The following is a 26088-nucleotide window of genomic DNA, read 5'->3' on the forward strand; positions in this document are numbered from 1 at the left end:
ACAAGTGTAACAGAAATAGTCTGTTATTGTGTTTTCCAGCTTTTCATCATCTCTCTTTGTATGTCACAGACACTGTTGCCATTCTAGATGGATGATTAGCAGTAGCTCCATTATTCTCTATTTCAAGCATGATTTAAACTGTGAGAATTCTGCATTACTTGCAGAAACAGTTAACTCAGTTACATAAATGAGCCTTTTTTAAAAAAATAAAAAGCATAAAACACTTTAAAAACCACCACCACCCACTCCATAATTAGAACAGAAATTATACTCAGGAATTAAAGTTATTCCACAGTCCTTCTTTGCACTTCCAAGCTTTTTGCCTGTTATGTCAAGTTCATCCTTGAAAAGTTACAGACTTAACTTCATCCTTACTTTCTAAACTTCTGGTTATAGTGAAGAACATGGATGTCACTTGTCTTCATCTAGTTGCCAATTTGTATGCACCTAGTTTAAGTTAGCTTTACTCATATCACCCTTCTACCTTCTTTTCATAGAATCACAGAATCATAGAATCAACCAGGTTGGAAGAGACCTCCAAGATCATCCAGTCCAACCTAGCACCCAGCCCTAGCCAGTCAACTAGACCATGGCACTAAGTGCCTCATCCAGGCTTTTCTTCAACACCTCCAGGGACGGTGCCTCCACCACCTCCCTGGGCAGCCCATTCCAATGCCAATCACTCTCTCTGGCAAGAACTTCCTCCTAACATCCAGCCTATACCCTCCCCAGCACAACTTGAGACTGTGTCCCCTTGTTCTGTTGCTGGTTGCCTGGGAGAAGAGGCCAACCCCCACCTGGCTACAATGTCCCTTTAGGTTTGATCTTTACTTAGACCCGTTTTGTCACTGATGCTGCACACAAGATCTGATATCCATCAGTCTTCATAAATATCAGGTTACAGGTTTTGAAGTTCTGACACAGTATGTTTAGCATAACCCAGCAGGTATGCAGGCAAGAAAAGTCCGTCTGTGAGAGACTCTAAGGAGTGCCAGCTCAATGACTAGTAACAATAATTCTATTTGCAAGATACTCTAGAAAAATCACTGACATTTGAAATGCTGGTCAACAGGGGAGGGGAGCAGCTAGAGGACTCAAAAGCTACATGACTTATGGCACCTATTAATACAGATTGTAACTATTTTCCTACATTTATTGAACAGTTGCCTGTTCCCTGAAGTTCTTTCCCATATATTGCAAATCAGCACTTACCAGTACCGGAACTTGGAACCCAAAGTGAAATAATGTGCAAAAAAGTTCTTCTGAGGAGGGAGCGGTCTGTCCAAACGGAAGAACGTGTGGTGTTCGACACAAGCTTTCCACAAATTCTTACATGCCCGGTAATTCACCATATTGAATCCCAGTAATGTTTCTCTAGATTCGTGCTAAAAATGAGAAAAAAAATATTTCAGATAAAAAAATACTTTTGAAAAGAAGATAAGACGTTGTTAGCTTTAGGTTTGGGGGTTTTTTTCCATAGAATCATAGAATGGTCTGGGTTGGAAGGGATCTCAGAAAGTCATATAGTCCAATTGCCTCTGCGCTCTGCAGGGGCATCAACTAGAGCAGGTTCCCCAAAGCCTTGCCAAGCCTCAATTTGAGTATCTCCAGGGATGGTGTCCCAACCATCTCCTTGGGCAACCTGTTCAAATGGTCCACCACTGTCTTAGTGCAGAACCTGTTCCTAACATGCAATCTAAATCTGCTCCTCTCTAGTGTGAAACCATTGTCCCTCATCCTATCATCAAACACCTTTGTAAACAGTCTCTTTCCAGCCTTCTTACAGACCCCTTCAGATACTGGAAAGCCACTACTAGGTCTCCCTGGAGCCTTCTCTTCTCCAAGCTGAACAATCCCAGCTCACTCAGCCTGTCATCGTAGCAGAGGTGTTCCAATCCCCTGATCATTTTCATGGCCCTCCTCTGAACACACTCCATCAGGTTCATGTCCTTCCTCTATTGTTTGTTTTGGAGTTTGTAGTGCTTTTTTCCAGTTGTGCTTTTTGAAGTGGTTCTCCATGATTTCATGTGATCTCTCTGTATTACAAACTCTTTAAAAACACCCCTAAATTTTCTTTAAAGGAAATTATTTATTTTTAAAATGAGCTTGCTCAAAGCAACAGTCTGTTTAGTGACACTGAAACAAATCTAGATGGTCTAAAACTATAGAACTCAAACAACATTACAAAGTAAGCACATGATTTGAGAACTCAAAGGCAGTATGTCTCCCTGTTTCAAGATCACCACAGTTAAGGCAAGGAACTGTCATTCACAGGTGTCAGTTAGAGACTGTGGACAGGTACTGAGCACAAGAGCAACTATGTACTTACATCTATACAATGAATTAATTAGTTTCCTTGTAAAAGAAAGAAACATAATTGCAAAACAAACTAAGCTATTTTGCCTGTTGAGGGAGCTTGATTACAACTTTAGTACATCAGAAATATCGTTAGCCCTTTCAATTTCCCTTCACAGTACTACATCTCCCACCAAATTCAGCACACTTCAACTGTTTTCACTTAGCAGAAAACTCACAGGTGAAGTTTTTGCTGGTCTGATCATGTTTAGATAATCTGATAGACTGGGGCATAGAGCCAGCAGTGCATCCAGGTTGCCAAGAGAGCCAATGGCATCCTAGCCTGTATCAGGAACGGTGTGGCAAATAGAACAAGGGAGGTTATTCTTCCCCTGTACTCAACACTGGTCAGGCCATACCTTGAGTACTGTGTCCAGTTCTGGGCTCCTCAATTCAAGAGAGACGTTGGGGTACTGGAATGTCACCAGAGAAGGTCAAGAAAGCTGTTGAAAGGCCTGGATATAAGCCCCGTGAGGAGAGGCTGAGGGAGCTGGGGTTGTTTAGCCTATAGAAGAGGAGGCTCAGGGGTGATGATATTGCTGTCTACCACTACCAGAAGGGAGGCTGTGGCCAGATAGGAGTCAGTCTCTTCTCCCAGGCAACCAGCAACAGAATAAGGGGACACAGTCTCAAGTTGTGCCAGAGCAGGTATAAGCTGGATGCCAGGAGGAAGTTCTTCCCAGAGAGAGTGATTTGCCATTGGAATGGGCTGCCCAGGAAGGTGGTGGAGTTGTTGTCCCTGGAGGTGTTGAAGAAAAGACTGGCTGAGGCACTTAGTACCATGGTCTAGTTAATTGGGTAGGGCTGGGCGACAGGTTGGACTGGATGATCTTGGAGGTCTCTTCCAACCTGGTTGACTATGATTCTCTGATTCTCTCAGTGTTCTATTTGGGAGATTATTTTGACTAACAGCTGACACTATTTTCAGGCATGTGATGAATTCAGGATAAAGAACAAAATGCACTTAAAAGGTAAACAGCAAATTCTGAGCACCTATTGATACAATTACATGCAATACAGTTAAAAAAGGCTTTATTAACAAAGTAAATGTACAATAATATAGATCAGATACATTACTATCTGCAAAAGAGTAACGACATAAAATTATGAGAAGCCCCATGTGTATCCAGTAAAGGACAAACTAATTAAGATTTTACATTTCAATATAAAGTTCTAATGATGTAGCAAACTTTAATACTCTGTCAACCTCTTACACTGCTGGAAAAGAGAATCTGACAAGTTTTATGAGCTGATGTCCATGAATCTTCACGTCAGCCAGTATATTATAATTATATGCTGGGATGGGGGAAAGGCAAACCCAACCTTCTGTTTCCTGGTCTGTATTCCAGAGAATGAGCTGATCTGATTCTCATGCTACCATCTGATCCCTAAATCACATGAAGCATGGAGAAGGAGCCCATATCGCATCATGAGGAGCTGCTGCTAGATCAGATTAATTGTAATGCAAAACAGCACTTCCACAGGAACTTGGTGTGTTAGAGCTTTAAAGGTACCCTAACAATAGTTCTATTCATAGCTTCTAAGGCTCTCATTGCATCGCAGAGGGAATTGATTCTCAAACCCTACACTTCATCTCAATTAAAGCTAGGAATAAATATTTAAGGTAAGAGTATAAGACACTGGCTCTTAAATGCACTCATCCTTTTCCTATCCATCCTTCCTAGTTCTAGGCACTTGTAAGGGCAGGTAAGAAACATAAAAGCTGGGCACCTGAAAATCATCTTTGCTGACAATTCTGATCTGCAAGCCTAGATGGACAGCGTTAAGAGTTGACTATTGACATTACCACAGCCAGTGGTGCAACTAACTAAAGAGAGAAGCTTAGGGAAGCATATTAGAAAAATAAAATGACTGGTTTATTCTCAAACATCTTCAAAGCACATAAGGAGAAAAAAATAGCCACTGAAGTCATGGCTCACAAAGCATCTAATGTCAGATGGAAAAGTCATAACCTACAACATCCTTTTCTCAAAAAAGAAACACTAAATGTGTGTTCCAGCTATGTAATTACTAGAATACACATCAGCTTCCATTCAAGACTATATTACACTACCAGTAGAAGATGACTTCAACATTACAATGTCTCATCTAACTTCAAGTGATTTATTTAAACACAGATACAATCTTTTAAAAGTAGGCAAATAATCCTTTACTGATGTTGATGACTCTAAGCAATGCCAAGTCAAGGAATAAATTTAATGAGTGATTAAAAGATAAGGCATTTGCACTTTCAAGGACAGCTGCAACTAAAAGCTCTCACTGCTCATTAGCATTATTTGAAAATAGCTGTTTAGGACTCCTTAAAAGCATATGTAGCCCAATTTCAAAAACACAACAAGATAATTTCTCTCCCAAGTCCACTTCTAAATATACACTCAAAGCATTAGACCAGAGATATTTTAATGTTTAAGCACTGAGTCACTTCACCTAGTTTCTGCTGCCCAAGAAGAGTCATTTAGGCTTCCTTTAATGTTAATGAGAGTAAAAGAAAGAATTTACCAGCAAACGTAATCCCTCCTAAAATGTACTTCCAATTCATGCAAGAAATCTTGTTCTTTGTATATGCCTAGTTACTATAGAGGAAGTCCTATGATTATGATTATGGTTAACTGACTATCATGAAACCCAAAAACTAACTGAAGCTGTTTACAGGTGAGATCAATCTTATCCTACGAGTCTAAGTCAGGGAAAGTAACTCCTGAAATACCAATTTTAGTATTAGGTTTGATTAAAAAACTTATTTAGGTGTGCCTTTTTTGGAAGCCAAATTTAAGCACTGATCTTAAGGTATTCATGACTTGAAATTAATTAGGTTCTTGCCATTAGTTTTCATCTGATGCACAGAGTTTAAAGAAAAACAATGCAAGGCTTTTTAATTCATTGGTTTGGGTAAGGTCTCAGAAGAGACATTACACTGGTTGCATATAGTACATTCTGGTGCATGTAACAACAGAAACTATTGAAAAGAAACAGAAAGAGCAAGATGACAGCTTCAACTACAGGCAGAATTTTACTCTGAATAAAACAGAGAAAACACTCATGTACAGTACCCAAACCAATTTCATAGTTAGGTATCTCAGTCTTCAAAGTCCTGAAGTTTACTACAGTCTTTCTCCCCTAGTTTTAATTTAGAATACAATTGTAGATAATAATTTCTAAATTCCAGATGAAATCTTAATTCTCATTTCAAATATAAATACATTTCTGCATCTGTAATGGAAGTTACACTCTGGTATCAAGGCAAAATCTCTGGACTGTCAGTTTGCTTTTGAGAAACACCTTCTAACTCCTGCAGGGTACTAAGAAACACCTCTATCACCATGATGAAATGTCATTTCACTTGCATATAATTACCCTTTTTTTGCTCACGCTGCATGTCTGCTCACACTGACACTCTCATTTCTTTCACTTAATAGTAAAAGTTCATTTCTTTCTACACATAATTACTCCGAAATTTTCTAATACTTCTGAACTGATAGATGCTCACATTGCTGCAAGCAGGCAAGTTAAACATCTACTGCCAACTAATCCATAATGAGATGTTCGCATGTGGTCAGCAGTCCCATTTATGAAAACTGCAAACTCCAGGGCCTTGTTTAAACAGATCTGCTTTCAATATACACAGTTTTACTTCTGTGCTCAACACCATTCACTAGACAATGATATAATCTGATGTAACAGGTGTCTCCTTATATTTTCTTTGTTTAACCACATTGCCTCTAAGTCTGAAATAGTCCTATAGTACTCATGGTGCATTTCTGCCTACAATTCATCTTTACCTAGTCAGTAACTCTGCATTTCAGGCTTCTGAATTCTTCTAGATGTAGGAACTTGACAATACCTTTTAACTAATCTGGTGAATTAATCACATAGTCATATTTTTCATTTATTCCTCCATCTTTCCGCAGTGGTAATGCCTGTGATGTGTTAAGATTAATCTCCTAGAGACATGGAACAATCCATTTCTTGCTGAATTAAACAAGCAGTGGCCTTGCTGTGCTTCACAGGGTAATATAAACACATTGCAAGCAGTGAAACACATTCTTCACAGAGAACTTCAACTTTTTCCTCAACAAATTTAGAAGCAAATCAATTAGTGTATGTAATTTAAAACTGAAAAAAATATTCTTATCTCCTGTGTTGAAATACAAACAGTAAGGCCAACTTTTATTACTACTAAATCTGAGTAACACAAATTAGCACATTTCAATCACGTACATGCAAGTACACATAAAACTGAAGCAGTATTAAGCATTGCTTTTCATTTGGTTTCTTGTGAAACTTCTTTTTTTTATTATTTACTTTCAATCTTTTCACAAGTTTTCTTATATAAGCAAGTTACATTTCCTGCATACAGAGGTAAATCTACATGTATTTGAAATGTAAGCTAAATAGCATGAAAAATAGTCTTATAAAGCACTATAATGCCCTATTAGAGAATGGAAATAGCCAAAATGTTTGTGAAACTGATCTCTCAAGTGCAGATAAAGGCAAGAATCAAGATAATATCACACAGACTTCAGTATGGACAAATTTCATTACTCCTACTGTTTGAGACAGAATTTAAGATAGTACTCACCAATTCTTTTCTAAGTTGAATAAAAAACTGTTTGCACTTAAAAGAAATTTTTACAATCTTCAACCTAAATGAAAAATAAAATCACAATATTTAAATATTTCACATGCTGAATCATGGTTAAAGCCTTAAAAACATACTAAAAAATATTTAATAAGGAAAACAGACTTAATTTAATTTCCATGAAATAGCTTGTGTAATTGGAAATTTATGAGCCATATATTTATCTATTAAATTTACTTGTTCCCATCCTAAACTCAAGGCGGTTGCTAATTTAAGTATCTTTTCACAGTTCCAAAGTCCGAAGAGCTATTCTACCCACAGGTCATTCCAACCAGATGCTCTCTTTTCTGAGACTGCTTAGAACATGAAAAAATATTTTGACTTTCAGATTCCTGAAAGATTTCTATGTTCTTACATGTCTTTAAATACATGCAGACCTTGTTTTAATAAAGTAACTAAGACAAGATATAAGCATGGACATAAGCATTTGCCATTAAAAAAAAAATCCTTACACCACAAGGGAAAAATACTTAAAATATCACAGGACAGGGAAAAATTCCATGGCACGTTGCATGGTCATGCCATGCCAGTTACGCTAAATGGCAACAGGCAGGCTTTCACATTTATATACCTGTGCTAGTTTGAAGCAGGCTAGAATGTTTTGGTGAGAAGAACTAGCTTACAGGCTGTGAAAGGAAAACAATGGTGATGTCTGCTTCCCTCAGAAGTCTCACTAAGGAGTTTGGGAAGAAGAAATGAAAACACTAGATAACACTCTCACCATTTTTTTCTCTCACTCTCGCTTGGGCTGCTGACTGAGCAACATCTTACTCCCTAACCTCACCTTCCATTTGGCCTAATCCCCTTTGCTTCTTAACCTTTTGGCCGAACCTCTATTCTTCTTTAGGACTGGGGTAAGGTTGAGAGGGGCAGGGGGGAAGGTGCAGGGGTGGTTGAGGTTTCTAGGAGGGGAGTTGTGTTTCTATATTACCTTTTACCTTGTAAATTTCTGTATATAACTGTATATACTGTAAATATCTGCTTGTATATCCTACTGCTGTAAATAAATAGCTTCATTTATATTCCCAGAGCCGGCTGAGACTAGTCTGGGTAATTTCTAAAGAGGGGGGGTAGGGAACACCCAAACCATCACAGTACCTTTTCAAAGAAACGCTGTATTAGGATAGTGCACATCCTTTACTAAATACAGGAGTATTACTTTGGTCAAGAATAAAAGCAATGTTACAATTGTAACAAGAAAGAATATAGTAATCTCTGTGAGTTTAAAAAGGAAAAACTGATGATACTGCAAACTGTGGAACACTGAGTTCACATGCTGTCTCAAAGAAGATGGGACAAGCCAGCAGCGTGCTCAGGTGGCCAGTGAAGGCCAACAGCATCCTGGCCCGTATCAGGAACAGTGCGGTCAGCAGAAGTAGGGAATTATCATGCCCCTGTACCTGGCACTGGTGAGGCCATACCTTAAAAACTGCCCTCAGTTTTGGGCCCCTCACTGCAAGAAAGATATTGAGGCGCTAGAGTGTGTCCAGAAAAGAGTGGCAAAGCTGCTGAAAGGTTTGGAGAACAAGTCCTATGTAGAGCAGCTGAGAAAACTGGAACTGTTCAGTTCAGAGGAGAGGAGGTTGAGAGAAGGCCTTACTGACCTCTACAGCTACATGAAGAAAGCTGTAGTGAGGTGGGAGTCAGTCTCCCAGGTAGAAAGCAACACAGTGAGAGAAAATTATCTCTAATTGTTCCAGGAAAGGTTTAGATTGTATATTAGCAAACATTTCTTTACTGAAAGAGTGGTCAGACATTGGAATGGGCTGCCCAGGGAAGTGCTGGAGTCACCATCTCTGGAAGTGATCAAAAACCGTACACAGGGCACACTGGGACACTGAGCATGGTGGTATCAGGTTGACAGTTGGACCTGATGATCTTAGAGGCCTTTTCCAAATGAAATGATTTTAAGATTTCCCTGACAACTGTTATAAAACTCAAAGCAAGAGAGAACTTGGGTCACTCAGTTAACTTATTGGAAATTACACCTCAAACTCTTCAGGAGGTGCCATCAACCTATCACACAGAGCACTGTTACTAATTTCAACTGTCACCTCTGATGGTCCCTGTGGTTCAAGTTATTATATTGGCTTGGCAAAGCTATAAGAAAAAAAGGCCAAATCAAACCAGACCAAAACAAACAAACAAAAAACCCACACAAAATATACAAAAAAATCAACCCCCTAAAAAACCCACATCAGTTAAGACAGTAGCACTATTTTTAAGATTGCATATATTTATGAAGATTATATAGAGAGTTCAACAGTGACTGATATTACCACTTGCATATTAATCATCTTACTGAATAAAAAACCTTCTAAACTAGGATGGACAACAAGCAAAACATTAACAGACACCTAAGATAGATATCTATACATAGAAATCATCTTCCTAACTAAATCAAATGGAGACATTTTTCTCCAGGGTATTATTCAGAGCAGGATCCCAACTTGAATGTCCTAATTTGTTGAACGAGTTTCTGTCTCTAATGGCATGAAAAGATTCTGTGAATATTAGCTTTGATATTATGCTTACTTAAATCTCTTCCCAGACTTCTTTGACACAGGTTCTTTATTGGTCAGCTATTGAAGATCACAGTATCACAGTATTATCAGGGTTGGAAGAGACCTCACAGATCATCAAGTCCAACCCTTTACCACAGAGATGAAGGCTAGACCATGGCACCAAGTGCCACGTCCAACCTTGCCTTGAACAGCTCCAGGGACGGCGACTCCACCACCTCCCTGGGCAGCCCATTCCAGTGTCCAATGACTCTCTCAGTGAAGAACTTTCTCCTCACCTCGAGCCTAAATCTCCCCTGGCGCAGCCTGAGGCTGTATCCTCTCATTCTGGCGCAGGCCACCTGAGAGAAGAGAGCAACCTCCTCCTGCCCACAACCACCCTTCAGGTAGTTGTAGACAGCACAAGATACATTTGGCAGCACAATTCACAAACAAGGGAAAATTGCCCAGATTTAGCAGTCAGATAAATTTGGTTCCAGGAGCTATGGGTTGCGAAGACAAAATGAGGAAAGATGCAGAATAAATCACTCCAAAGTTCAGGAGAACAAAGTCCAGCTTGCTCAGAACTACGGTAGGCAAAATCCCCTGGAAGTGACCGAGAAGAGGTGGCCAATCTTAAAAGACCATCTTCTCAATGCAGAACAGTCCTGTGCTAGAAACCATGCTAGCCCTGGAGAAGGGCAACTTGGGTGAACTCAGGACTGCTGACTGAGCTCAAAGACAAAAGGAAATGTACAGGATGCAAAAGTAGAATTAGATGACAAAGAAGGAACACAGATGTACCACCTAGCCATTCAGGAATAAACCCAGAAAATCCCAAGTGCAGCTGCAGTACTCCATGCTCTTTTTTCATCTTCAAGGGCAAAATGTACTCCCTGGATTCCCAGGTCTCTATGCCTGGCAGCTCAGAATCATAGAATCAAACAGGACGGAAGAGACCTCCAAGATCATCTAGTACAACCTATCACTCAGCTCTGTCTAATCAACTAGACCATGGCACTAAGTGCCTCATCCAGGCTTTTCTTCAACACCTCCAGGGACAACTCCACTACCTCTCTGGGCAGCCCATTCCAATGGGAAATCACTCTCTCTGTGAAGAACTTCCTCCTAACATCCAGCCTATGTCTCCCCTGGCACAACTTGGAGACTGTGTCCCCTTGTTCTATTGCTGGTTGACTGGGAGAAGAGACCAACCCCACCTGTCTACAACCTCCCTTCCTGTAGTTGTCACCCCTGGGCCTCCTCTTCTCCAGGCTAAACAACCCCAGCTCCCTCAGCCTCACAGGGTTTGTGTTCCAGGCCTTTCACCAGCTTTGTCGCCCTTCTCTGGACACCTTCCAGCACCTCAACATCTCTCTTGAATTGAGGAGCTCAGAATGGGACACAGTACTCAAGGTGTGGCCTGACCAGTGTTGAATACAGGGGAAGAATAACCTCCCTTGTTCTGTTTGCCACACCGTTCCTGATACAGGCTAGGATGCCATTGGCTCTCTTGGCTACCTGAGCACACTGCTGGCTCATCTTCAGATACTACCTACTAGCACCTCCAAGTCTTTCTTCCTGGCTGCTCTCCAGCCACTCTGTCCCCAGCCTGTAGCACTGCTTGGCATTGTTGTGGTCAAAGTGCAGAACCCTGCACTTGGCCTTGTTAAATCTCATCTTATTGGCCTCTGCCCACCCATCCAGCCTGTCTAGGTCCCTCTGCAGTGTTCTCCTACCTTCCAACAGATCAACACCTGCTCCTACCTTGGTGTCATCTGTAAACTCATCCAGATCATGAACAAAGGACTGGGCTCAGCACTGATCCTTGGGGAACACCACTAGTGACTGGCTGCCAACTGGATGTGGCACCATCCACCACCACTCTGGACTCAGCCCTCCAGACAGTTCTTGACCCATATTAGAGTGAATCTGTCCAAGCCATGAGCTGCCAGCTTGGCTAGGAGCTTCTTGTGGCAGACAGTGTCAAAGGCTTTGCTGAAGTCCAAGTAGACTCCACCCACAGCCTGCCCCACATTCACCAGGAAGGTAACCTGATCATAAATGGAGATAAGGTTGATCAGGCAGGACCTGCCCTTCTTAAACCCATGCTGGCTGGGCCTGATCCCTTGGTCATCCTGTAGGTGCTTTGTGATGGCACTCAAGACGACCTGTTCCGTGATCTTGCCTGGCACTGAGGTCAGGCTCACAGGTCTGTAGTTCTCCAGTTCCTCCTTCTGGCCCTTCTTGTGGATGGGCATCACACTGGCAGTTTCCAATCTTTGGGGACCTCTCCAGTGAGCCAGGACTGTTGATAAATGATGAAGAGTGGCTTGGCCAGCTCAACTGCCAGCTCTCTCAGCACCCTAGGATGGATCCCATCCAATCCCATGGACTTGTGAGGATCCAAGTGGCTCAGCAAGTCCCTTACTTCTTCCTCATGGATTATAGGGGGACTATACTGGTCTCTGACTCCACCTGCCACTTCAGGAGTCCAGTTGTCCTGGAGACAACCTGTCCCACTATTGAAGATTGAGGCAAAGAAGGTGTTAAGTACCTCTGCCTTTTCCTCATCCTTTGTCACTATATTCCCCTCTCTATCTTATAAGGAGTGGAGATTGTCCTTACCCCTTCTCTTGCCATTCATATATTTATAGAAACATTTTTTATTCTCCTTGACAGCAGTGGGCAGCCTAATTTCTAAATGGGCTTTTGCCTCTCTGATTTTTTCCCTACAAGACCTAGCAATATCCTTGAACTCTTCCTGGGATACCTCACTTTTTTTCCTGAAGGCAACACACTCTCCTTTTTACCTTTAATTCCTTTAGCAGCTCCTTACCCATCTAGTCTGGCTGCCTCCCTCTCTGTCTCCTCTTCCAGTACAATGGCACAGCTGCTCCTGCGCCTTCAGGAGTTCTTTCTTGAAGTAGGTCCAACCTTCCTGGAACCTTTTGTTTTTAAGGGCTTTTTCCCAAGGAACTTTCTGAGTTAGTTCCTTAAATAGGCTGAAGTCTGCCCTTCGGAAGTCCAGTGTGGAGGTTTAGTTGATGCCCCTCCTGGTTTCACTATATAATGAAAACTCTGTAATTTCATGGTCACTGGACCCCAGGCAGCCTCCGACCACCACATCCCCTACCAGCCCCTCTCTATTTGTGAGCAGCAGGTCAAGAAGGGCTGCACCCCTGGTAGGCTCATGTAACAGCTGAGAAAAGAATTTGTCCTCCATACACTCTAGAAACCTTCTAGATTGCCTCTTCACTGCAGTATTTAAGTCCCAGCAGATGTCTGGCAGGTTAAAGTCACCCACAAGAACAAGGGCAGGTGATCTTGAGGCAGCCTCCAGTGGTTTAAGGAGTAATAAGACAACCACAGTTTGGCAACAAGTGGAACTCCTCATAATACAGGAAAATCAAGTTAGGACACAGTGGATAAAAGGTGGTTTCCTTTGTTATGCCTTATTCTTGCCTTGTCTCACTCCTGTTTCATTTCTTCCTATGATCATAAGGTCATTATATGTAATTTAGATGTAACATTAAGAGGGAGAGGGCAAAGACATTTTGCTTGATTCCCTGAGCAATACAGTTGAAGCTTTACTCTTCCCATACAAATACATATGTTTATCCTCTCACTTGTCTCAAAATTCACCTCAAGTGTACTGCAAAGGGCTATCTAAATATTCACTGTAGCAACAAAAGACTAGGAAGACATTACACAGCTTCAGTTGCACAAGAGCAACAATAAGTGGTAACCAAAAGTAAAAAGTATCAGTACTGGAGCTACTGGAGCCACTACATAACTATGGATAAAAAGGAAAGCTAACAGGTGTACTGCTAAGCTACACTGTGAGAACTGACATTTCTGAATTTTACTCATAGCAAAATAAGGCTGGTAATTGGATGAAATGGGACGTGGAGGTGGTTCTTTTTATTTTCTTGTAAAGACCAATCATGTCAGTACTATAGTTTTCACAGGAAGAAATTAATATCCTTGATGTCAGCTAATATGGTGTATACAAAGGAGGACTGTTTAGGTAATTACAGACATACAAAAATCACACAAAGAATTTACATCAGCATCCCTGGTATGCAAATAATATGAAGCAGATCTCTCAGAAACCTCTAGCTTTCAGCAGGGACACTTAGCTTAATAGTGACTTACACCATACATACCCAGTAATTTACCAGTGTGTTTTACAGAACCTATTTCTACTATTACTGTTTTCCCCAAAATCACAGCAGTAAAAGTAGCCTGAACCTTTCTAATTATTACAGCATGACTCTTATAAAAGCAGCCTTAACCCAGAAATGGTTCTAACAGTTCCAAACTCTTTCCACATAAAGTCTATCCTTTTTAGAACATCACTATGACAAAGGCAAGTCTGACTGACCAGTACAGTAGTTACATATTTAATGAAGCAAATCCATGTTTACAAAACAGCTTAAAAAACTTAAGAGGAGAAAGACAGGACAGCATTTCTGCAATAAATATTTATCATGATGGATGCAGAAGTTACAGTGTCCTGAATGCTCCACCTCAATTGTGTTCAAAATGGCATACGTACACTAAATTTAACACAGCAAAATGAAGTTGTATGTGACAAAAAAGGTAAGAGCAACTCTCCAGGTTAATATTTCTAAGTTTGATTGTATCTTTAAAGACTGGAAGCTAGACCATAATACTGCCCTGGCTATAAAATATGCTTACAAATTCCTGAATTAAAAATAAAATATTTTACACCACAATTATTTAACAGCTCAGGAGGCACAACAGAACAAAAATCCAGTGTAAAATTTCCCATAGCATAGCGTGAGAGAAATCATTTAATTTTATATGCTACAACTAAGATTCAGTATTTTTAAAAACATATAATACTGGTAGTGGTGAAATTATGTTCTGAAATACCAAACAAAAACATAAGCTTAAACAGTTGTCCTTACCACAGAAAGGTGTTAATTCGTACTCTGTTCTTAAAAATTAGTATTCCACCTGACATCACTCCAATCATTATTTCATTGTTACTCTGATCCTTTAAAGAGAAGATAAAATTATTTAAGACACAAAAATATCTTTAAAGCCTCACATATATTCATCTCTATTTCTAAATATACAAATATCATAGTAAAATAGATGAACAAATTAACATGGAAGGAAACATGCTTTAGTAAGACAAGAATTAAATTATTCACTTGTATTCAGGACATGCCTGAATGCTCAGTCCAACTTCTTCACAACCTATAAGAGAATCTTACTTCATTAAGTTAATTCTCTCTTCTGCCAACTTCAAAGTAATAACACAATGTAGCATATGATTCTAGCAGTTTATTATGAACAACAGTACTTGCAGACTGGCTTGATGTTTGCTGCACTAAAAACAACCAACAACTTAAATTCCTACCTGAAAGGAAATTGCCATCTCAGGACAGAGTGGAGAGATTCCACACCAAATAATAACCAAATCATTTTTAAATAGCACATTTTCTCTGAAATATCTTTGCACTCTAATTAAAGACCTACTATAGATCTCTCTACACGTGCACTACAACAGCAGGAAACAGACAGCAGTGAAGTTGGGTACATCTCAATTTCTATTGCAAGTTTCTCTAACCTCAAGGAGCAGGACAAGAATATTTAAAGCCAAAGGCATCTTAGTCACTAGAAACAATTACATCTAGGGGCTTTGCAAAAATGGTAACATTGCACTGACAGAGTAAGATGGAGTCAAGACCTCGAGCTACTTGCTTTGCCAGATAAAAACTGACATTATATTCAATTACAGTACGTTCAGTTGACATTAAGAGGTGATACTATATAATGCTAACGATTCATAATGTGGTTCCAAATCAAACCATATTAAATATTTTTCAAAGCTAGCAGATTCTTAAATTTCAAAAGCACTTTTAGCAAGTACATTTTTCTTATCCATCGGTATCCAAGTGGACTGGTGAATCAGTACTACATGTCAGATTCAGATCAGTAATACCTGTACAACAAAGATCAAGCTGAGGTAAAGAAATACTCCTACTAGAACAAAATACTGGCTACTGAAATGGGTAAATCACATCTAGGCACCTGGTAAGATAATACTGGTTGGCTTTTTTCTCTTGTTATGTTTTTTTTCCATCTTGTAAGCAGCAACCAGGAAGGTGCACCATAAATATTTATTTTTCCACACATCTCAGAGGAATCAATTTTTACACTACAATACTAGTTCATCCAAACTTACCCTTGCATAGTGCAATTCAACTCCATAAAGTTCTAAGGTACGTGCTGTATTGAGATAATTGAACTCTGCTTCTGCAGGAGACAGCCCTCTGGAAGGAAGAAGCTAAATCAGAAACATTCTAACAATCTCCAAATCACACTCCCTAGTGAGCTCAAACAAAAAGTGCTTTCGATTTACCTCTTCTACCCCCAGACTAAAATCTGACTTTCCTTTCTCACCACAAACACATCTACATTTTAACACAAAAAGCCTTGTGCTTCCACATGGACTAAGTCTTGTCAAGAGATTGTGACACAGCTTGGAAACTTGTAGTTTTATTTCTAAGGCACTATCATAATTTACATGTCTGTAGAGCTCTAGAATCCAGATATCATTTTCTATTCCTTTGTTTTGTATTAATAACAGCAAATTCTTTCCAAGGCTTACCCTTAAGGCTTTAATTACCATTAACTCACTTTAACTTCTTTACCCTAACTAACAGAATTTGTTAAGCTATTGATTGAAGCGTAATATAGCCTTTTGTAGTTTCTAAAGCCAACAACCTGACTCATTTAAGCAAATGCATCTGTAAATACAATTAAATTTAGCAAAACATAAGTTATAGCAGAAAGCACTTAAGTCCTAAAATGCCAAGGAACCATTACTGAGAAAGTACCACAAAGTTACATACAGGGAAAAAAAAGGAAAAAATATTTTCTGTTGCTTCTGCTTTTTCCTCTTTAAAGGTCACAGACTTGAACACAGTAAAATGCAGATACTGAACAAAACGACTTTGTTACTTCTAAAGTAACTCTTGTTTATTGGTGAGAACACCAAGAAAACAAAATTAGGCACAGGACATTCTGAAAAGCCCGCCAAGTTAACATCCTATGTAATACACTGCAAACAGTATTTGTGTGTATCTTTAACATGTTCTTTCTTTCACTTATTTTCCTTATCATTCTGTCATAGGTATTTTATCTGTGCAGAATATCAATGGTGCTTATCATACATACAATCTACCTAAAAAAATCACATTAAGAATACTCTTAAAAACAACCAAAAAACCCACAAACTGAAAACAACAAACCAAGTAACAAAAAAAACCCCAAACCCAGAAACCTTTTAGACAAATTATTTTGTATATAATAGCACAGCACCAGCAGTCAGAATTTGACAAAGTCAGTCAATATCTTCTGCTGTAAATCCTTACATGTGCTGCTGATGTAATTTTGCTATTTCTTTTTCAAAGTCTTGAGGCTGGCTAGGGATGAAAGAATAGTCTGAGAGGTAGCCTGGCAAGTTTTCTGAATGGTTGTAGTCTCCCAGCTCGGCTAAAATATTAAAAAGAGAAGTTATTGTTTATCACTGATGTACTAGGCATTGTGCAATGCCCCCAAATTCATAAGAGTCTGCTCCCATACACTTCAAGATCTACAGCAAACAAAAATAGAGAAGACATCTGAACTCCCCTTTTCCCTTGTGAATAAACAGTCCCATCTCAGTGAATATCACAGAGATCATATAAATAGAGCTTTGAATAGATACTGATGAAGGAAGTTGATGAAGTATTTAATTTCAAAACAAATTAATTCATAAACACTGTCATAATGACTAGCACCAAATAAATCACTTTAAGTTATGTGATTATTTTTTTTTCTGGTTTTATTATACCTTCACTTGTTTGCATATGCTCAAACAACATACATATTTTTAACACTAAAACTGCTACTGATTAAGATGTGCAAAAAAAATCACCAACTCATTCTGTACCAAGACATATTCAGCATTAAAAAAGTACATAGGGAAAAAAGATGCAAACACCTACACTGAAATGGCTTTAGTTGAAACTACTAAAAAGTACATTTAAATAATTTTGAAATGCTTTCTTAGAATTCTAATAAATAAATTAAAATCACACTTTCAGAATGAAACATACACAAACAACATTTGCTAAAAATACAGGTTTTGAAGCTAGGCATAATCCAACAATTTCAGCATTAGATATCTGCAACCCATGTAATAGATCTAGAGTGCTAAATAAGTAACGTCACGTGAAAGCGTCAAAGCACACAGCAACACAGCACAACTTGGGGTCCTGGGCAAGCCTACTGATGCTTTTATAGGGCACAACAAGACAAGACAAGAAGGCTAAAGGTCCTCATGGAAAAGGAGGATAAGCAAGGGAAGAGAAGGTACAAAAGAAGTTTAGGGCACATGAATTGCCAGAAACAGATCTTCTAATTAATTACAGAATTGGAAAATGGGACAAGGTGGTGTAACAGAATGCATGTCTTCAAATCCATTACAGAGAATACAGCACTAACATCTACATCTGCCCTTTATCTGTATTAATAAAGAATCTCAAGAGCAAAACTCAAGAGTCTTGTAATAGAGATGCACAGAAAATCACTACAGAGATGTCTGCTCACTGAAGAACTTAAGTGGGATGGAATCTCATAAATAAATGTAACTACAATGCAGAGAGTATACCACTTCTATAATACTTGGGGACAAACAAACTAAACAAAACTATGTTGCATTCTAAAAACTTGAGTGTTATAATCTTTTCATAGTACTTGCTTCATTATCACATAATTCATGTCTTCTAAGGGAAAGCCCCATGGCATGGCAGGACTCACAGCACATATCTTTTTCTCAAGTGACTGCAGTCTGAGAATTTTAAGGGAAACTGCTCTATAGATTGACCTGGAAAAGCTGACCATTTATCAAAATGATGCAAAAAACAGTGCATTAACATTACTGTAAGTTTTTTCCCCTTAAACAATTAACATGGAAACCATTTTTTGGGTATGCATAAAATATAGGTATTACTATATTGCATAGGTAAGCATCTTTAATAGTAGGCAAAAACCCAAATACGCATTATAGATTACTATGTCAGGGCTGCCTTTTGGAATTGAATTTATGACAATCTTGAATTTCAAGAATCAACTGTTTCTGGTTGGTTGACTGAGTTTTTTATCACTGAACAATTTCAGTTTATGAAACAAAACGAGGAGAGAAAGAAGAATAAATCTCAGTCTTGAAGACTTATTTACTTAAAACTGACAACATAGGTATTGGAACTTTTTATCCAATACAATCAGAATTCCCTTTTCCACATCTACTTGTATGCTAAAAATGATTAAGTGTCTAAAAAAAAAGGCTACAGTATCATCTTCAAGAATTAAAAACAATAAAAAAACCAAAACACACACAAACAACTCCACACTTGATGATACAGAAAAATGCACATAGGTTTTTTTGGGGGTTTTTGATTGAATGGGGTCTAAAGAAGGAAGACAAAGAGCATTACCAGTATTTTTTTCCGTATCCAATTCAGCAAAATGTGCTGGGGAAGAAAAAACAACCAACCGTATTTCCTTAATCATGAGAAATGTAGCAGCACATCCACAAACATCACAATGTAGGACTACACAAACAACAGCCTTTAGAAGCTAACCAATGCTACTTACGAGGCATTATAGTACTAACATGTACCGGAATATGAATTATACTTACATTGAACAGCGTAGGAAGCCAGAAGAGCAGCAGTATTATAAGGACAGGGCAATCTGTTTTGTTTTGGTTTTAAAATGAGAAATAAATAAAATCACATATTTAATATGGCATTTGGTTATTTTGAAAAGCCTAGATTATCATATTAAACTGGACAGACAGTTATTATAAACACTTCCACTAGCAGAAATATTTATTTTTAATATATTTTTGCAGGTAAAATCCCTCCCTATTAACTTTTTTACCAAAGTTGCATTTAATGGTTAACATAGGGGAAAAAAAAAAAAAGTCTTACCTTCCAGTAAGAATGTCCTGTTTAATTTGCAAAAAATACTGGTACCTTTTTAAAGAAACAAACAAAAAAACCCTCACTGTAATTAAAGATAAAGATATCCAATAATTTTATTATCATTAAATGAAGTTTGCTTTCAATTCATGCAAAAAATAAATTTCACATTTTGCATGCTATTTCTTAAGCTCCTATAGGAAAAAAATCAAACTGTAATTAGTAAAAGGATATTAAAATTTCAAAAATTGAAGTACTTACAAACTATGAGGTGATACATTGTATTTCACTAAACATCTGTAAATTTCACATTCTAGCTGCTTCATTTTCCATTATTTATGCTGAACTTATGAGAGAACTGGATTATATTATCACTCTACCACTCTCCATCATCTTTGCCAAATGGTGGCAGACAGGAGAGGTGCCTGAGGACTGAAAAAGAGCAAATGTCACTCCAGTCTTCAAAAGGGGCAAGAAAAAGGTTCCAGGGAACAACTGACCAGTCAGCCTCACTTTTATCACTGGAAAAATAATGGAGTGGCTCCTTCTGGAGGGAATCTCAAGGCACTTGGAAGAGAAGAAGGTTATCAGGAGTAGTCAGCATGGATTTACCAAGGGCAAGTCATGCTTGACTAACCTGATAGCATTCTTTGATGGCATAACTGAATGGGTAGATTCAGGGAAAGCAGTGGATGTAGTCTACCTTGACCTTAGCAAGGCCTTTGACACCATCTCCCATGATATTCTAGAGAGCAAGCTCAGTAAGTGTGAGATGGAAGAGCAGACAGTGAGGTGGGTTAGGAACTAGTTACAAGATAAGGGTTCAAAGAGTGGTGATCAATGTTGTTAGGTCCAGCTGGAGAGCTGTAACCAGTGGAGTTCCCCAGGGATCAGTCCTGGGTCTGGTGCTGTTCAACGTGTTCATCAATGACATTGCTGAGGGCACAGAGTATCTGCTCAGCAAGTTTGCTGATGACACCAAACTGGGAGGCTTGGCTGATACAGCTGCAGGCCATGCATCCATCCAGCAAGAACTGGACAGACTGGAGAGCTGGGCACAGAGGAACAAATGAGGTTCAACAAGGACAAGTGCAGAGTCCTGCATTTGAGGAGGAGTAATAAACTGCACCAGTACAGGCTGGGAGGTGATCTGCTGGAGAGCAGTCCTGTGGAGAGGGACCTGGGAGTGCTGGTGGATAACAAGTTAACCATGGCACAGCAATGTGCCCTTGTGGCCAAGAAAGCCAATGGGACCTTGGGATGTATTAAGAAGAGTGTGTCCAGCAGATCAAGGGAGGTTCTCCTTCCCCTCTACTTTGCCCTGGTGAGACCTCATCTTGAATACTGCATTCAGTTGTGGGCTCCCCAGTTTAAGAGGGATGGAGATCTGCTGGAAAAGGTCAAGCAGAGGGCTATAAGTATGACTAGGGGACTGGAGGACATGCCTTATGAGGAGAGACTGAGGGACGTGAGACTTTCTATTCTGGAGAAGAGGAGGCTGAGAGAGAAGTTAATAAACGTTTATAAAGATCTGAAGGCTATCCAGAAAAGCAGGGACAGGCTCTTCTCACTTGCTCCCTGTGATAGGACAAGGAGCAATGAGTGTAAGTTGCAGCAAAAGAAGTTCTGTCTCAACACAAGGGGGAATTTCTTTACTGTAAGGGTTACAGAGCACTGGAACAGGCTCCCCAGAGAAGCTGAAGTCTCCTTCTCTGGAGACTATCAAGGCCTGTCTGGATGAGTTCCTCTGTGATCTGTGCTAGATCATGTGGTGCCGCTATGGCAGGGTAGTTGGACTCAATGATCCCCTTGGGTCCCTTCCAACCCCTATGATCCTGTGATTTTTCAGGTAGATAACATTAGAAACATAGAATCAACCAGGTTGGAAGAGAACTCCAGGATCATCCAGTCCAACCTAACACCCAGCCCTAGCCAGTTAACTAGACCATGGCACTAACTGCCTCAGCCAGGCTTTTCTTCAACACCTCCAGGGACAACGACCCCACCACCTCTCTGGGCAGCCCATTCCAACAGCAAATCTCTCTGTGAAGAACTTCCTCCTAACATCCAGCCTATACCTCCCCTGGCACAACTTGAGACTGTGTCCCCTTGTTCTATTGCTGGTTGCCTGGGAGAAGAGACCAACCCCCACCTGGCTACAATCTCCCTTCAGGCAGTTGTAGACAGCAATATCATCACCCCTGAGCCTCCTCTTCTATAGGCTAAACAACCCCAGCTCCCTCAGCCTCTCCTCATAGGGCTTATATCCAGGCCTTTCACCAGCTTTCTTGCCCTTCTCTGGTGACATTCCAGTACCCCAACATCTCTCTTGAATTGAGGGGCCCAGAACTGGACACAGTACTCAAGGAGTGGCCTGACCAGTGTTGAGTACAGGGGAAGAATAATCTCCCTCGTCCTACTGGCCACACTGTTCCTGATGCAGGCCAGGATGCTATTGGCTCTCTTGGCCACCTGGGCACACTGCTGGCTCATGTTTAGCCCCTTATCTACCAGCACCTCCAGGTATCTTTCTTCCTGGCTGCTCTCCAGCCACTCTGTCCCTAGCCTGTAGCACTGCTTGGCGTTGTCACGGCCAAAGTGTAGAACCCTGCATTTTGCCTTGTTAAATCTCATCCCACTGGCCTCTGCCCACCCACCTAGGCTTTTAAGGTCCCTCTGCAGGGCTCTCCTACCCTCCAACAGATTGACACCTGGTACTAGCTCGGTGTCGTCTGCAAACTTACTGATGATGGACTCAATCCCCTCATCCAGACCATCAATAAAGACAGTGACAGGACCAGGCCCAGCACTGATCACTGGGGGACAACACTAGTGACTGGCTGCCAACTGGATTAGTATATTCTTAATTAATTTATTCTTGATATTACTGGTTTTATTTAAATTACAATATTTTTTGAGTTACATTCTTAAAAGTGTTTATTCTATTACGTCAAATGCCTTCCAATTGCCTCTCTTCAAAGTTCTAGATTTTTCCATAATTATGAAGTGACAAAAACTAGGTTTAGAAATTCATCTAGTCTTCCCATGCCCACTCTGTTCAACCAGAAGGAGACAAACAGCAAAAGGAACTAAAACAAGAACTATTTCCCACCAAACAGTGGCAGCAGAAACACTTAAAGCTCCCAACTAGCTTGAAAATGCAAACAGATATTCCTCTAAATTAATTCCTTTGTTTCTCCAACAAAATTCAAATATTTTGTTAACATCCCAGAATTAAATCTTTTGTTCATTGAGTTTATTTCCTTTCTATTTTACTCAAAGGTTTTAAACAATTAAACCTTCCATTGACACAAAAACTGGAGTAACAAGCAAGACTTACTGAGATGGCAGGATTTTAGCAATAATCTTAAACTGTCAGCAAAAGCTCTTTGTAACAGAGCATAAAAGCAGCTGCTGAATTCAGGCTCTAATGCATTATTTAAAAAAACCCAAAACTTTCACCAGCTGGAAAATTTAAACATCATGATTGATTACTTAGAAATTTGTTCTATTTAGGGACGTTATTATTCTTACCAAGAAAAAAAATCCACTTTCCTCACTATAGCTCTGTTTCAAAATCAAAGAGTAAACCATACTACCTATTCACAACAAACACTAATTGAAATTACTTATCAAAAACACCTCATTCAAGTTTGACTGAAATGAAAAAATAATATTTCCCAGTATTAAACTGAAATAAGAAATTCTGGGTAGAGGATGAGGGGTGGAAAATCATTTATTTCACCTATTACGTCTTCTGGTAATCATACAGTCTTCAGAAAGTGGACTACCTACTGCTTTAAAGACTTCCACAAACATTAATTATTAGCACACACATAGAAATCCAATCACAAGCTAAATATAGTGGAAAGGTAAAATATTTCCTGTTTGGAAGAAAGTACAGGAAAACCTTTGCAAACTGACAAATAAAGGTCAAGTCCTACAAAACTGCCTGGAGGTTCTTTATCTGACAAGAGTAGCAAGAAGCTTAGTTTAAGATATTAAACTTAAGAAATTAAAATGGAGACATTAGCTAGGCTTTGGAGACCTCAAAACACATTTTTGTTTTCCACTGTAAAATGGATATTGAAGCAAAAAAAGATATATAAAGCAAATTTTCTTTACCTGTTAAAAAAAGGCAGTAAATACTAAGTTAAATTTATATATTTAAGGGATATGCTTCACACGCTTAGACTGAACACCTCTTCACAAATATACTGAAGAACTGAACTTATATTTTCTGTTAATGTTTATGGCCAGTAAATGTAGGAGAACAGTTTGTTTGTGCAGCTGCAACTGTTTTATTCTCCTTAGTGCAATGCTTTACTAGAAATGTTCCATGGTACATAGGACTTCAGGATTAAGGAACACCAAGTAGAGTCAATTCTCCGTCCACTGCCTTCAGCAGTGAAGTTAATGGTTTGTTAGCTAACCAGCCCAGTTTGAACACTGAGGTCTTGTATATTATAGACCAAAATGGGAAATCAATGTAAGCTTTAGCAACATAGATCTGAAAAAGGCCACTCAACAAATCCAGCTAACATGAAGAAGCTGGTATTGCACTTTTTAATCTTCCTTATATAGATGTCTCTAGAAAAGGGTAAGACAGAACTACTGCTAATTGGAGTCAGTGTTAATAATCAAGTCTTTCTTCCAGGAGCAGAAATAATGAAGCTTCATTTCCTAACAAGGTTAAGTTTCTAAAACTGAATTCTCCAACACAAGGTGAGCTCCCACAGGTCTTTACAGGCTTTGGGAATTTATAACTTACCTCCTTCACAAAAATTCACAGAGGTCTAATGGGACACAAGCTTGCACTGAACCTTTCCCTGATGTCTATTCATATTGGCTCATATACTGACTCATTCCTCTACTTTCATGAAATTTTTAAGAACTGTACATTTTTCAGAAGTGTCAGCCTGAGCTGGAACTGTCATTAGCTGCTGCTGTACTTCTTTCATGTTTTGTTGTGGTTTATGGGTTTAGTGTGGGTTTTTTTTTTTTTTTGTTTGTTTCATTTTGTTCCGTTTTAAAGAGTGGAATACTGATTACCCCATATTTGTGACACAGCATCTTAACCGCACTCTTAACCCACAGATAGCAGCTCTCTCTTTAGAGTAATTCCAAATCAAGTAAGTTTTCTCAGAGGCAATTAGGTCTATTAGCAAAAAAAGGCAGACCTGACCTAGATACACCCAGCAATCATGTATTATGTCTCATCTAAAAGGATACTGCATTTATAGCTTTTTATTTACAGCATAATATTTAAACAGCTGTTTCTTCACTGTTTACTTCAAACAATAAATGTTAATCAATATGTTTTTTTTCTATCTCCTTAGGAATATTAAATATTGTCCTTCAATTCAAATAACACATCTTTCATTATTCTGACACAATTAAATTGCCACATTTTCCTACAGCAAATATTTAAATGAAATAAAATCTGATCAAAGATCTCTGGGACTCACTTTAGTAAAATTTTGCCTGGGTAGGTATTTGTGAAAAATTCACCAAAATATGACAAATCAGAAGAAATTATAAACAACTGTGGGCTCAAATGGTCAGTTTTGATACTTAAGTTTCTCAAGCTATCCTTTATAATTCAAATATTGCTTTTTTGAACAGGGCTGACCTGTTTTCAAAATGGCTAACATCCAAAAATTCCAATCTGCGAAATCACGCCACTTATGTAGAAGACCAGAACTAATTAAGAATACTGACAATGTGAAGTATTTCTTCAGGGACTAATTGCAATTCACATTTCTCCTATCTTGATTCACACTGAGCATTTTCTTCAACAGATTTCTAAAACACTGCTATCAAAATGAGCTCACATGCTTCAACCATACAGATTAATTTTTTAAATGCCAAGCAAAAAATAGAGTGGGGGGGAGAGGGCAGGTGGAAAATCAACAACAACAGAAAAACACAAAAAGGAATTTTCTAATCATAAGACAAACACAGGTAAGGAAAAATTGTAACTTGTACTCATTGGTGAATAGTGGGATTAAGATTTTTCTTGCCTCTATTCTCTCTTTTCTGTTTCTACTTGGTAGTATTTTCTCCATGTAGTTACTTCATTTTGCATATAAATTTGTAAGTATATTCACAGGGGCTTTTTAATATTGATTTGGTGCAATTGCACAGTCTGTATCTGTAATTATTAGGCAAAAATTAGAAGCTTGCACACATGACAAAAGTTATTTAAATTTCCATGTTATTTCTTAAAAAAAACACGAATGGTCATTTTCCCCCTCAAACATAAGCTTTCTGGAATAATGTTTTATTGATAAATTAACTAGACCTACCTTGTGTACTCTTCTTGAAGCTTGTTTGGGTCACTTACAAAAAACTTAACTCTGAAGTTCAAGCTGTGAGGAGATCCTCCTACAGTTAAGAGAAATTATTTCTAATTAATGGGGGTACTCTGGAAAAACAGCATAATATTGATAGGTAAACTGACCAAATACATACATGTACTCACTTTTTAATTGTTTCCTGATTGGCTTGTTTGCATCTAACCACCTCTGGAAAGAGACAGATTATAACATCAACTTTAGAG

The 26088-nt window shown here is 39.0% G+C and overlaps 1 protein-coding gene across 3 annotated transcripts in view; it reads right to left on the reverse strand.

The window, feature by feature from the left end:
* PTPN4 (protein tyrosine phosphatase non-receptor type 4) overlaps positions 1-26088 on the reverse strand; it is a 122699-nt gene that overhangs the window by 44733 nt on the left and 51878 nt on the right. The window contains exons 4-13 of one of the 3 annotated variants that reach the window (XM_064157603.1): positions 26011-26053; positions 25835-25913; positions 19536-19580; positions 19244-19296; positions 19038-19073; positions 16932-17052; positions 15740-15827; positions 14454-14542; positions 6956-7019; positions 1213-1385 (exon numbers count right to left, since the gene is read on the reverse strand). In XM_064157603.1, coding sequence (XP_064013673.1) covers positions 1213-1385; positions 6956-7019; positions 14454-14542; positions 15740-15827; positions 16932-17052; positions 19038-19073; positions 19244-19296; positions 19536-19580; positions 25835-25913; positions 26011-26053 — 791 coding nt within the window. The remainder of the gene's footprint in view (positions 1-1212; positions 1386-6955; positions 7020-14453; positions 14543-15739; positions 15828-16931; positions 17053-19037; positions 19074-19243; positions 19297-19535; positions 19581-25834; positions 25914-26010; positions 26054-26088) is intronic. The other 2 variants (XM_064157622.1, XM_064157613.1) reach the window with 2 other exon arrangements.

Source organism: Pogoniulus pusillus, chromosome 2, assembly GCF_015220805.1.
Source record: "Pogoniulus pusillus isolate bPogPus1 chromosome 2, bPogPus1.pri, whole genome shotgun sequence".
Taxonomy (NCBI): domain Eukaryota; kingdom Metazoa; phylum Chordata; class Aves; order Piciformes; family Lybiidae; genus Pogoniulus; species Pogoniulus pusillus.